Raw genomic sequence first — 13,570 nt, 5'->3', positions numbered from 1 at the left:
AAATTTTCTGTTGTCCTGTTTTCATCTTCATTCAGAAAAGAAATAATGATAATGATAATAATCATGATAAGCGTAATCGTACGTGAGAATGAAAAAATTACATACGCCTCAATGAGAGATACTCTTTATTTCAATCGCCAAGTAATAAGAATTTATAATGACTGGGCTTAAATGATATCTATTTAATTTTCTCATTGATTAATAATAGCAGCATCCTGTGGATATACATCAATCCTGTATATGTACAATTACTCATTCAATACATAAAATCAACAAATTCGCTCCATTGATTTTGTCATTTGTTAGCATTGAATTTTATTCGGATTCAATGTATTCGTATTCAATTATACATGTAATTATTGTTTTCTTTTAAAGTATTTACATAAATTTTCAACTATGTAGAAGGAATTCTACAATCGAGTATTTCTTACAATTTGAGAGTTATTTAAAATTGTAGCAGATAAATCGCTTAGCAATTGAATGGATAACAGTGATGTATTTTTAACATGTTGATATAAATGAAAATTGGCCTTTAAAATCATACATTTCAAAAGGAAAAGAAAAAATACAATACGATAATAATAATAATAATAATAATAATAATAATAATAATAATAATAATAATAATAATAATAGTAAAACATTAGTGATTGATCGTTACGAGTCTAAACATTAATTTAACGACGTATATTTCGAGACACGTTTATGACGAGAATTAAAAAATCACAAATTACAATTACAATATACGAATAAGAGCATTCAAAGAGGATTACCTTAGAGATTTTTAAAGCAGATTAGACTTAATATATTAATTGATAATTCATCGCTTGTATCGTCCTTTAATGAGCTGGAGAGCTTTTGCCATAAGCGGTGCTTTGTTTTTCTTAATAATTCCGGAGGCTGAAAGACAGTTAGTCAATGAGTAAAAGTTGATAATAAAAAAAATAAGTCATATGGAATAATGAAAAAGACTCACATGAAGTTCTAAGCCGTGACATTGGAGGTGAAGGAACAGCAATGTTAGTAGCAGAATGTGCCCCGGTAATGATTTTTTTCTTTAGGTCTGAGGTAATTGTTGATGACCGAGCAGTGCCATACTTAGCCTGCTTTCTTAAAACATTCCTGGGAGGTTTAACAATATTGTCAACAAAAGCCAGTTTGGCAGACCTCACAGGTACAGACTTATCAATAGACTGTTTGATATTAGCAGTCAGAGTCTTCAATTTGGCCTCCCTTTCATCTAGACACCTCATGTACATTTCTCTTGAGCTCTCCATCTCCTCTCTCTGTTTATTCCTGAATTCTCTATTACAATGGAATTGCCAAAGCGAATCAGTATCCTCTATAAGATATGGATTATGATGTTCAAGCATAAAGAGTTGATCAGGTGTAGCCCTCTCCAAGACGGGTTTAAGAATATCGTATGGCACACCTCCAGTCGCTTCTAGCGCATCAATATTCTCTATTAAAACTCTGATGCATAAATCATAGAGACTAGGAACACTGGTGTATCCTGATTTATTGCCTGAGTAAACTTTTGTCCTGATATTCTTCGCATAAATCGCATCATTAAGCACCTTATCCTCCTCCATCTTTCGATTTAATGTATTGAGGTAATTATTGATTGGCAGTGGTTTGTAGTTGGTGCTAATTTCAGGCAGGGTTGATGCAAGATCAACACTCAATGGTTCTAATTTAACATTTGGTCCTAGGAGTGACAATCCATCTTCTTTAGCTAGAATGTCAGTCTTTATTGAATTTGGTTTCGACACCATAGCATTGACCTCTGTTTTTATTTTTATCACTGGTGAACTTGGAGACACTGGAATTGATTTTTTTCGCACATGTGGTGCCGAACACATTCCCAATGCCTCAGCAAATGTTGTCCCTGAGTTGCAATCTATGCCCTCATTACCGTTTAAGCGTTTCTTGATTTTTTTTTCTTCTGAAAATTTGACAACTGTCTTGGATTGCTCCGATTTTGATACGGCAGAATCAGAAAATTTTCCAACTTTGTTTTTCGAGGTTCTAGGATGAGAATAAGAAGAAGAAGATGAAGAAGAAGATGAAGAAGTACAAGAAGAAGAAGAAGATGAAGAAAAAGAAGAAGAACCAGAAGAAGAAGAAGAAGAGGAAGAGGAAGAAGGAGAAGAAGAAGAAGCAGAAGAGGACGAAGAAAAAGGAACAAAAGAGGATGAACCAGTTAAATTATCACGAGTCGAGTGTTTTTTTTTATTCGACTTATCTAAACGATATTCGTGATTGTTTAATGGCGATTTGTCAGTATGTTTTTCTCGTTTCGAATCCTTTCGGTTTACTCTAGATTTCGAAATCAAATTTTCTGTTTTTCTGGTGGGAGAAACGGATGTTGTGTCAACGGAAAATTTCGGATAAATTTTATCATCAACCCTTGAATGTTCATGTGCTGTAGAATTATTATCTTGCCGTTTTTCTGCAATTTTTGATACATTTGACAACTCATATTTTCGCTTTCGATTTTGATCGCTGCCGTTTACCTGTTTGTTTTCTTTTGATAGATGAACATTTGGTTTTGGGATTTCCTTGTTTATGCCATCGGATGGATAAATCTTCTGAGAATCTTGATGCACTTCTTTCCGCGGACCATGTCTCTCTTTCTCCTTCGCTTTCATTGACTTTGATTTCTCTTTGTCATTTTTATTCTTCTTTTCACTTGACGAATCTTGAAATGATTTGCCAGATTTTTTATCATACTCTGATTGAGAATTTCCTTTAAATTTCGAGTTTGAAGAGTGACTGTTGTGCTTGTTCACAGCGCTTTTCTCAAAACTTCTTTCCGACCCTTTGTTTAGTTCACTGGAAGTCGGAGTTTTGTCAATACCAAGATCTGAGTTATCACTGTACGGTTCGGGTACGTCTGGTAGATTCTGATCATCATCGTCCTCGGCATCACTGCTCTCCTCATCCACTACCATTGTCTTCCATTTTGCTACTAGGGCCTTGGATGCGTCACCAACAGTCCCCTCGTATTTTCGAAGGGCATTAACAGTTCTTCCTACTCCTGTGTCCTGCAGATGCTGCACAGTGACTGGAAGTTTGTACAGTTTTTCGATACAGTGCAGAAGCTGGAAATAAACCAGTGATGTATCATTGAAGAGTTGACAAACAGATGGATGTTGTACAATGTCTAAGATATATGCTCTACATATAAGCCGGATGAAAAACATAATTTGTTTTAAAATTTTTAATAATCTTTTTTTAAAGTATAATATTTTTTTGAATTTTATATCATAACATATAGTTGTAATGTGGCAGGCGATATTCCCCAGAATCGCACCACCTTCTTAATTTTTCTAGGTTAGCCAAGTTTTTTTTTTTTTTTGAACCAGTTTTTAAAATGTTATTGTGAAAAAACTTGTCACCTTTTAACATTTTTTAATTAAAAAAATTGATAATGAATTTCTTATTTACCCTGGACTCGTTGTTGGGGCATTTTTCAATACTTTGCTGATAATGCTTTATTTGATTGACAACAGACATATTGCCAAGTGCCAGCTGGTTAGAGAGTACTACTCGAGTCCAATATCCTAGTAATTATTTCTTTACTTTTTTTTTTCTTTACTGAAACATTCCAATAATTTATAGGTGGTAAAGGAAATAGTCACGATGATAACAAGTAGATAATAATAACGATTAATAATTGGATTTTGGGTTTTGATTATACATATGATATATAGATATATATATATATATATATATATATATATATATGTATAAAGTATTTAACCCATGGAGTATATAGAGTGCGTCACACTTGAATGCCTCAATAACCTAAAAAAATGTTTAACAACATAACTACCAAGGTAAACATTAAGTCTCTAAGGATTTATACCAAGTTGGAGAAATAGACTATTGTAATGGCAAATCCAGTGCGGAACGTACCCATCTCTGAGATTCTAAAGAATAAGACTACATTCGAGGATGAACCGAGGAAAAAATCCCGAGAGGATTGGAGAAAAGCCAAGGAGTTGGAAGAAGCGAGAAAAGCAGGTACAGCACCCGCAGCCGTCGATGAGGAAGGTAAGGACATAAACCCTCACATTCCTCAGTACATAAGTGCAACTCCCTGGTACTTTGGTGCATCTGGACCCACCCTGAAGCACCAAAGACCACAGCCAGAGAAACAAAGGGAGTACAGCAGCCTTGGTGAGTGGTACAAGCGCGGTGTAGATGCATCGAGTGTAGCAACAAAATTTCGTAAAGGAGCTTGTGAAAATTGTGGAGCAATGGGCCACCAGAAGAAGGATTGCTTTGAACGGCCCAGAAAAGTTGGGGCTAATTTCAAAGGCACCAACATCGCTCCTGATGACTTTTCACAACCTAATTTATCTCTTTCATATGATGCTAAACGGGATCGATGGGCGGGCTACGATCCAACGGATCACAGAGCCTTTGTCGAAGAGTATCAAAAAATTGAGGCGTGTAAAAGACAAATGAGAGCTGAAAAATTAAATGCTGAGGAAAGCGATGAGCAAGATTCTGATAAGGATGAAGATAAATACGTCGATGAGGTGGACATGCCGGGAACCAAAGTTGATTCCAAACAGAGAATCACTGTGCGAAATTTACGAATTAGAGAAGACACCGCTAAGTACTTGAGAAATTTAGACAGCAATTCTGCTTATTACGATCCGAAGACCAGATCTATGAGGGATAATCCATATGCTGGAACGGAAAAAGAGTACAACATTAATTTACTTAATTTATGTAACCAATTAAGTGTGGTCAGATACATATTTGAAATACATTTTTATCTTGTACATTTCAGAGTGGATTATAAAGGCGAAAATTTCGCACGTTTTTCTGGAGATACTCAAAAGCATGCAACAGCCCAATTATTCGCTTGGGACGCTTATGAAAAAGGTGTGGATGTTCATTTGTTAGCTGAGCCCACTAAATTAGAAATGTTGAAGCAGGAGTATGATAAAAAACGAGATGAACTGAAAAATGAAGCTCGAGGTAGTGTTGTGGACAAATATGGAGGTCATGAGCACCTTCAAACACCTGATCCATCACTTTTGCTAGCACAAACTGAAAATTACGTTGAATATTCAAGATCGGGAAAGGTATAATCTTATTGTATTTCAATTACTCAATAATAGCTATTAATACTTCCCTCTTATTCCTTTTTTTTATGTGATTAATTGTTATGTGTAGGTAATTAAAGGTCAAGAGAAACAAGTAATTCGCTCTCAATATGAAGAAGACGTGTTTCCCAATAATCATAAGTCAGTTTTTGGTTCTTATTGGCGCGGAGGTTATTGGGGCTATAAGTGTTGTCACTCATTCATAAAAAATTCCTATTGCACCGGTGAATCCGGAAAACAGGCACTTGAATCCTCCCAAGCACTCCAAGCAACTCCACCTGCATCCCAGATTAATGGAGAATCAGGGACACAATTGACTGGAGCTGATAGAAATACCTTTAATGATTTTGAAAATGATAAACAATTAGCCAGTGAGCACTCTTCAAGTAATTCATCATCAGATGAGGATTCTCGAAGCAAGACCGAACGTAAATCAAAGTCGAAGAAGAACAAGAAAAAAAAAAAGAAGCAAAAGGAAAAACTGAAGAAAAATAAAGGAAATGATGAGGAAGTGGATTCTTTAAAAGTGGCATTGGAAAAGGAAGACAAAAGTCAGCGAGAGGCAGAGGAACTGCTGAAGATGGATGAACGTAAGAGACCTTATAACAGTATGTTCACAGCTAAGGAGCCTACAGTTGAGGAGATTGAAGCCTTCCAAATGAAGAGGCCCAGGGAAAACGATCCAATGGCTAATTTTACCTAAATATCAATTTTTTAATGTATCGTTTCATGAAGAATCACAATAATTACATTTGTTAATCTACCCCAATTATTTAAAATTATATTTTTAATCGCCCCGCGTCCCATCATTAACTGGAGTAGGCTGATTATTTTTTAATCAGCGGTGAGGAAGACTAAGTGGTGTAAGTGAGCGATCGCAACATCGTGGATTACCAGAAAAACTCCTCGAAGAGTTTACAGTCTGAAGGCCAGACAGTAAATCCGACCTCACTCACCGGCAGGGCTATCGTCGATTTTTCAAGTCTATTATCGGTATATCGTATTAGCTGCAATTACATTGTATTGTACGTAGCAAAGAGGATTGACTAAAGTAGAGACTCAGTTCTGAGGGTTTGAGTGACCCCACCCGCCCACCGTCATCGTAGTACTTCACCCCGAGAGGGAAAGGGCGCCACACGCAGTGCTGGGGTGTCTGCCCGTCAGCCGACTCGGTAACTACCTCAATAGCCGGCCCGCTGTCAGAGGGACAAGTCGAAGGGATGAATGTTATTTTCTGTGGTAGACACCCCAGAATTGCATGTGGCGCCCTCCCTGTCTTGGGATGCAGTACTACGATGCTGCTGGGGTCATTTAAACTCCCACAACTGAGCCTCTATTTTAGTCAATCCTCTTTGGTACGTAGAAACGAATATCGCTGGTAGCGCTTACGGTGAGCGGGGTCAGACTTACAGTCTCCCTGAAGTAATCCAAAACTCCAATAACTGAGCCTCTACTACAGTTTATCCTTTTTGCTGCAAAGTCCAAAGTATGGCATCATTTCGCATTATAAACTCCAAGGTGGTGGTGAGCTCAGTGGTAAATCTTAAGTTTCACGAGCATTTCCGAAATCTTTACCACTGTAAAAAAATGAAGGTACTCAATTAAATTATCCTATTGCAGTTAATAGTTTCACAGTTTATCTATATTGTAATATCAAGTAATCTCTTTCCGTGCCGGTTGTTCTCTTTAAATTGTTGCACAATCACCACCAAAATTCATACTGCTTTCTTGGTGCTTACGAAAATGATCAGGTTATTCTTTTTTTTTATTCAAAGTTTTTGCAAAGTGAAACGACAAACGAGCTTTATTATCGATTTCTACATAATAATTCATTGATATTTTCGCGCATCACTTATATAGACATTTCTGGACGTTTAACGCAATTGATCCATTGATAATTTAGTCCACGGCCGACCTTGACGTTGACTCTATATATGAATCCATTCCCTAGAATTAGTGCAATTCTGGAAAAGACTTCTTTGATATTTCTATTTTCTATTTATTCTCAATGATTTTTCTTTTTTTCACCATTACTAACAGAAAGGATTGGTCCTCGGTGTTTATGAGGGGGAGAAAAATGACGTTGTTCTCACACCATCGGCTGCCAAGTACAACGAGCTCGTCAATGGAAAACTACTGGAAAACATTTCCTTGTAAGTTGCATGAAAGTAGAACCTACTTTATCTTGTCCATTAATTAATTAATTGTCTACTTTATGTGATATTATTCACTCTTGCACTCGTTTTTCCTTTTTTTTGTATCCACCTATTGTGGCACATCTCTCCCCCCCCCCTCCCTTCCTCCCTCCCTTCCTACCACCATTGCTGCCACCACCCTATCATATAATTCCTTATCTACAGTTAATTTTGGAAAATTCTGATATGTTTCTTCTTCCATTGCCTTTCTTTGTTGCCAAAAAGCTTGCTCTCAATTAATTCAGAGTAGCATCCAATGGAAAATTCTATTGAAAGAAGGAAACTGAGATAAAATTGACTTTCGTTTGCATTCAGTTGTTTATTTCATTTTATGACTATGTGCGATTTATATAAATTAGGAAGGAGAGGAGGAGATGGAAGATGGACATGAAGATTATTATGGAAATGAGCACAGTGAATTTGTTTCTTTTTTCGCAAATTATTTTGTAAATTATCGATACTCTACCAATTATTAATTAAAAGGTTCAAGAGCAAAGTGTACGTGTATTGCTTATATATATATATATATATATGTATAAAATAATATTGGTAAAGTCATTGATAAATCATAAATATTTACAGTATATATCTCTTTATCAGTCGCACGAAGGACTGTTATATTTCAATTTGATAAGAGAAAAGTATGCTGATAGTTGATTAACATGCCGGGCATAGCCTGGCATGGCAATTAATCTGCACCTCAACTACACTAACATCATAAATTGCTTCATATTATTAATGAAGCCTCTTTGTTACTAACAATAAAAGATAAACCCTGAAACAATTTTTATAATGCTACCTGAGCTTCACCCATTGCGACAGTCAATCAAAATTCAATATCTACATTATTTTAATTTGCAATTTTCACTATAAATTCCACATTTAGTCTCTATAATATTTTTCACATACACACACACACACGCGCGCGCGAATACAAATAACAAATGTGTGGGTGTTTTTTTTTAGAAATGCCACAATACGATTGTTTATTCCGTGTTAAGAGCTCACTGGCATTATTTTGATTGTTTCAGGAGGGGCTAGAGTACGTGAGAAGTGTTTGAACCCTCGAAGTAATAACAAACCAAAAGAAGGAAAGAAAAAAAAAAATAAATAAAATAATTCACATCGTCAAGATAAATGTGATAGTCTAATCACGAGTATCGAGTATAAAATAAAAGCGTCGTGACAATTGGCATAATGGGCAGTAAATCCAATTGAATAATATAAGTGTCCTACATTATAGCAACAAATATAATATCAATATATACCCATAAAAAATGACCACCACTCCAGGAAATAGCGCAGCAGCTGACGGCTCTGGGAATTCAATAAACAAACGTCATGTCCCAAGTACGAATGTTCTTTACGGTATTGGCGGATCAATTGAGGACAAGAATAGTGATTACCTTTGTCCAATTTGCTTCGAAGTAATCGATGAAGCTCATATAACGCGCTGTGGTCATACCTTTTGCTACAGATGCATCACCAAAACATTAGAAAGCCTTGGAAGATGTCCTCAATGCAGCTTCACTCTTGGCCAGCAAGATATATTTCCAAATTTTCTTTTGAACGAACTCGTTTCAAAATATAAGATGAGAATGAAAGGAATTGGAGAATTGGGTTGTGCCCATGGAGGCGAGGGTAGAAGACGAGGGAGTGGTTCAGAATCGTCAGTGACTCCATGCGATGGGCTGCGAGATTTTGTAGCAGCAGAGAGTGCAAATTTAACACTACCTGACGTAAACGTCATGTTAGAAGTTTTAACCCAAAGGAAACTATTGCTTGAAGCAGAATCATGTGCAGCTCAAAATAAACTTCTGCATGAATTCTTGAAGCATTTACTTCAGCAAAAGGAAGAGCAACGTAATCAATTACAAAAGGAGGTTGCTCTTATAAAACGAGATATGGATGAAGTCGAATTAATACTCAAAGACGTTCAGAGCAAGTGTCCTCGTATTGAAGATCTTAAACGAACAGGGGAGAATGAGAGTGCTCAAATGTCTGCTATTCGTAAAGAGATGATAGATCTTATTGACATTATTGATTCAAATATGGTAAAACCGGATCTTGAAAAGAATTCTCATAAGTCAGAGTACGCCCCAATATCAACATTGGCAGTAAGACGTAAACGAATGCACGCACATTTCGAGGACTTTGTACAATGTTATTTTGATGCTAGAGCAAAGGATTTACTGCTTGGAGTTGAAAAAAATCCAGTGAATCCAGTAAATTTGTCTCCAATGGACACAGTACATGGCATATCATCAGGTTTAGATATATTCAGAGACAATTTAGTTAAATTTTCCCGTTATAATTCTCTCCGACCTCTGGCTACCCTCAATTATTCATCAGATATTTTTAACAATTCAACCATCGTTTCCAGCATCGAATTTGATAAGGACAACGAATTTTTTGCTATTGCCGGTGTGACAAAGCGTATCAAGGTCTTTGATTATGGTGCAGTTATAAGGGATACTGTTGATATTCATTATCCATGTGTTGAAATGGTTTCAAGTTCAAAAATATCATGTGTCTCGTGGAATTCGTATCATAAGGGGATGCTTGTCTCTTCAGATTATGAAGGGACGGTAACCGTCTGGGATGCAGCAACCGGGCAGAGAACCAAGGCCTTTCAGGAGCACGAGAAGAGGTGCTGGTCAGTTGATTTTAATGACGTTGACACGAGATTGATAGCCTCGGGCTCAGACGACGCTAGAGTTAAACTTTGGTCGTTGAATATTGATCATTCTGTCGCTTCTTTAGAAGCTAAAGCCAATGTTTGTTGTGTAAAATTCAATCCGAGAAGTTCTTGTCATTTGGCTTTTGGCTCGGCTGATCACTGTGTACATTACTATGATCTAAGGAATATGAAGGAGGCATTGTGCATTTTTAAGGGCCATCGTAAAGCTGTTTCTTACGTTAAATTTATAAATAAAGAAGAAATTGTTTCGGCGAGTACTGATTCACAGCTCAAAGTTTGGAATATCAATAATCCACATTGTTTGAGATCATTTGTCGGTCATGTTAATGAAAAAAATTTTGTTGGTCTCGCTACGGATGGTGATTATGTTGCCTGTGGCTCTGAAAACAATGCTCTTTATGTTTATTATAAGGGACTTACAAAACAACTTTTCTCATATAAATTTGATGCGGTCAGAACTGTTCTAGAACTGCATGAGAGAAGAGAGGAAGATCCCAATGAATTTGTATCTGCTGTGTGCTGGAGACAAATGTCTAATGTTGTAGTGGCTGCTAATTCACAGGGAATTATCAAAATTCTAGAGCTCGTTTGAGATGTATATCTAATAATTCCATTATTTTTATGTAATCACACAACGATAGGTCAATAACGATACATTTAAAATATATCGAAATTTATGGAATATCTTTATCAAAATATTTTATCAGAATTAAGCGAGTACATCTGCAACATTAGCTTTATTTAAAAATAATTCTATCAATGCAGATATTGTAATGAATGTAAAATAATATGGTTAATTATTCATTTCAAGACCATAACTTGACTATTAATATAGGATAAAAATTCGTCCCAATTTCAAAAACAATCCCATCCATTTAAATTTTTTCTTTTCCTAATAAAATTATTTACCATCATTTTCATTTATTCTATTCTATGCAAGACAAAAAAACAAATACTTTTCTTATAAATGATAAATGCTTCCAACGTTACTTTTTGTTTAAATAAATTTTACATAAACGACAAATGTATAATTATACACATCTGCGCAGTAGACTCCGAATTGAGACCTAGTGTTGTGAAAATTTAATGTGGGGTTCAGGAAAAATCGACAAATTGTGCGGATGAAATGGAATGAAGGAAATTCCGATCGAAGATAGATTATTATATTTTTAGATTGTATTTTGAGAGATAAAGATTACATCTGATGTTTCATGAATAGACCTAATGTAATTAATAAACATCATCCACAAAATAATGTTCAATTGCATTGTTTATCCATTTATCAATTACTGATTCACTATTATTTTCGTCAATCTATTACCTTCCAGTCATAATTTTGCTTCTCTTCTCAATGGGATTTTTTTTTTCATCAATATTTTCAGCAGCGCTGGTCCAATATTAAAGAAATCGAAAACTCGAGTTTTCTGGAGCATGGAAAGTGGTGAATACAATTGTGTAGCTGTAGTTGGCCTTGGCAAGCAGAACCTCGGCTACAACTCACTAGAAGAGATAGATGAGGGAAAGGAAAATATTCGCGTTGCAGTTGCAGGTAGTGTTGTCGCTTTAATTCAGCGGGCTGATGAAATTGAGATTTCATCTGTTTGTCAAATTAATGGCAAAATTACCACCAATAGCACATTGATAAAGTTATAATGTTTCAGCGGGGTGCAGTGCCCTCGATGCCGTAGACATTAAATCTATCGAGGTTGATTCTATGGGGGATGCAGAAGCAGCAGCTGAAGGAGCTATTCTATCTACTTGGATATTTCAAGAATTCAAAAATAGAGCCAACAAAAAAAAACTACCAACGGTTTCGCTATATGGCAGTGAAGAAGAGTAAGTATTAATTATCTTTTAACAGATTAATATCTCTATATAGTCAATAATATCTATTAAATTTTCACATAAGAGCCTTATGGAATGCTGGGAAGATCAAAGCGGATGCTCAAAACTGGGTACGTCTTCTGGCGGACATTCCCGCCAATTTCATGACTCCGACAATTTTTGGCGAGACTGTTTCCCAAGTTCTCATCCCCCAAGGAGTCGACGTTATAGTTCATGATGAGCTTTGGGCAACCAAGAAAAAAATGGGTTCTTTCCTGAGCGTTTCTCGAGGTAGCTCTGAACCGCCGAAATTTGTAGAAATTCATTATAAAGGAGCAGAGCCAACTAAAGCCCCAATAGCTTTTGTGGGCAAAGGAGTGACATTTGATGCTGGTGGTATCAGTTTGAAGAGCGCAGCTTCAATGGATGAAATGCGATCAGACATGGCAGGAGCAGCTTGTGTTGCTGGTCTTATTAAAGCTGCCGCTGAATTGAAACTCGAGGTGAATCTAGTCGGATTAATTCCCTTGACGGAAAATCTTCCATCAGGAACAGCAACCAAACCTGGCGATATTGTTACAGCAATGAATGGTAAAACAATTATTGTTGATAACACTGATGCGGAGGGACGATTGATACTTGCTGATGCCCTGAGTTATGCTGCTGAATTCAAGCCTCAATGTACTGTAGACATTGCGACTCTCACTGGAGCCATTAAAATAGCCTTGGGTAATGCTGCCACTGGAGTTTTTACTAATAGCAACGAATTGTGGGAATTGTTGAGACAATCTGGCTCCATTACTGGTGACCGCATGTGGAGAATGCCTCTATGGCAGCACTATAATAATCAGATAACAAAACCCTTTAAAGCTGCTGATTTGAATAATTTTGCTAGGGTTAAAGGTGGTACCTCATGCATTGCTGCTGGTTTTTTACGTGAATTCGCTAGCTCTGAAGCACCCTGGCTACATTTAGACATGGCTGGTGTCATGGGCCCTACTAATGATGAAATTAGTTACTTGACTTCGGGTATGTCTGGAAGACCGGTCCGAACCCTCATTCAATTCGTCCAGAACATTGCCAGTGGAAAGGCTACGTGCAGACGTTAAGTGTTAATGCTAGCATGAATAATTAACCGACACGTAAAGAGCAATGATGTCAAGAAAATAATGAGGCCATTGATGGGAGAAGCTTGAGACTCCACATCATACCAATATTTTTTATCTCAAATTGAGTTTTATATATGGCTGCTTGATTTTTGTCCTTCATTTTTTTTTTCTTTCTCCCTGTCTTTCCAACAACTCGCAAATTTCTCATTTCATATAAATATAATTGTAGTTTATAATGGTTATTTTCAATAGAAGGGATACAGGGTGAGAAATAAATAGCCTCGTTAAAATGTCATTGGCCATTGTATTTTTTTTCTTCCGGCATTATCAATATACTGAGGAATAAATAAAAATGAAATCTATAATTTTTCCAACCAATTTGAGTTGCCAAATTGGGGGTATTTCATCAACGTCCACCACACCAGTATAGAATAACGAGGGAGTGTAGTTTTATTCATGATAATTATCTAATTTATTCCTCTATAAATAAAATTCACAGGTGGATTCAGTCGCGCATTGCCACACTCTCTTACAATTTTATTACATCCACATTACACATTTTTTTACTGGATTACGATAAATGTCTAGTGGGAGTGATTTAGATGCTCGGGAAAT

At 36.4% G+C, this 13,570-nt stretch overlaps 3 protein-coding genes across 3 annotated transcripts; 2 read left to right on the top strand and 1 right to left on the bottom strand.

Moving 5' to 3' along the window:
• Window positions 1-108: 108 nt before the first annotated feature.
• On the bottom strand, window positions 109-3,680 carry EloA (elongin A). Its single transcript, XM_011304702.1, has 3 exons — window positions 3,451-3,680; window positions 977-3,104; window positions 109-900 (listed from the first exon to the last, which is right to left on the bottom strand). Exons 1-3 carry the CDS (start codon window positions 3,517-3,519, stop codon window positions 821-823), a joined length of 2,277 nt encoding a protein of 758 aa, XP_011303004.1. The 5' UTR covers window positions 3,520-3,680; the 3' UTR covers window positions 109-820.
• Window positions 3,681-3,795: 115 nt separating this feature from the next.
• Window positions 3,796-13,250, top strand: LOC105266596 (uncharacterized). The gene is made up of 8 exons (XM_011304903.1): window positions 3,796-4,720; window positions 4,808-5,105; window positions 5,197-5,821; window positions 6,574-6,719; window positions 7,167-7,279; window positions 11,405-11,571; window positions 11,684-11,858; window positions 11,932-13,250. The coding sequence occupies exons 1-8, from the start codon at window positions 3,897-3,899 to the stop codon at window positions 12,953-12,955; spliced, it is 3,372 nt and encodes a 1,123-aa protein (XP_011303205.1). The 5' UTR covers window positions 3,796-3,896; the 3' UTR covers window positions 12,956-13,250.
• On the top strand, window positions 8,358-10,685 carry LOC105266505 (E3 ubiquitin-protein ligase RFWD2). The gene has a single exon (XM_011304703.1). It carries the CDS (start codon window positions 8,599-8,601, stop codon window positions 10,612-10,614), a length of 2,016 nt encoding a protein of 671 aa, XP_011303005.1. The 5' UTR covers window positions 8,358-8,598; the 3' UTR covers window positions 10,615-10,685.
• Window positions 13,251-13,570: the final 320 nt, after the last annotated feature.

The sequence above is a fragment of the Fopius arisanus genome, unplaced genomic scaffold (genome assembly GCF_000806365.1).
Source record: "Fopius arisanus strain USDA-PBARC FA_bdor unplaced genomic scaffold, ASM80636v1 scaffold00039, whole genome shotgun sequence".
NCBI lineage: Eukaryota > Metazoa > Arthropoda > Insecta > Hymenoptera > Braconidae > Fopius > Fopius arisanus.
Note: the sequence above shows the minus strand (reverse complement) of the source record. Positions and strands in the feature narration are given on the sequence as shown.

Coding starts and splice junctions, on each gene's coding strand:
- LOC105266505 (XM_011304703.1), top strand. CDS start 8,599: ATGACCACCACTCCAGGAAATAGCGCAGCAGCTGACGGCTCTGGGAAT.
- LOC105266596 (XM_011304903.1), top strand. CDS start 3,897: ATGGCAAATCCAGTGCGGAACGTACCCATCTCTGAGATTCTAAAGAAT. Junction 5,822..6,573: donor AAACGATCCAATGGCTAATT/TTACCTAAATAT, acceptor CCAATAACTGAG/CCTCTACTACAGTTTATCCT. Junction 11,859..11,931: donor CTATATGGCAGTGAAGAAGA/GTAAGTATTAAT, acceptor TTTTCACATAAG/AGCCTTATGGAATGCTGGGA.
- EloA (XM_011304702.1), bottom strand. CDS start 3,519: ATGTCTGTTGTCAATCAAATAAAGCATTATCAGCAAAGTATTGAAAAA. Junction 3,105..3,450: donor GCCCCAACAACGAGTCCAGG/GTAAATAAGAAA, acceptor GTTTATTTCCAG/CTTCTGCACTGTATCGAAAA. Junction 901..976: donor GTCACGGCTTAGAACTTCAT/GTGAGTCTTTTT, acceptor ACTGTCTTTCAG/CCTCCGGAATTATTAAGAAA.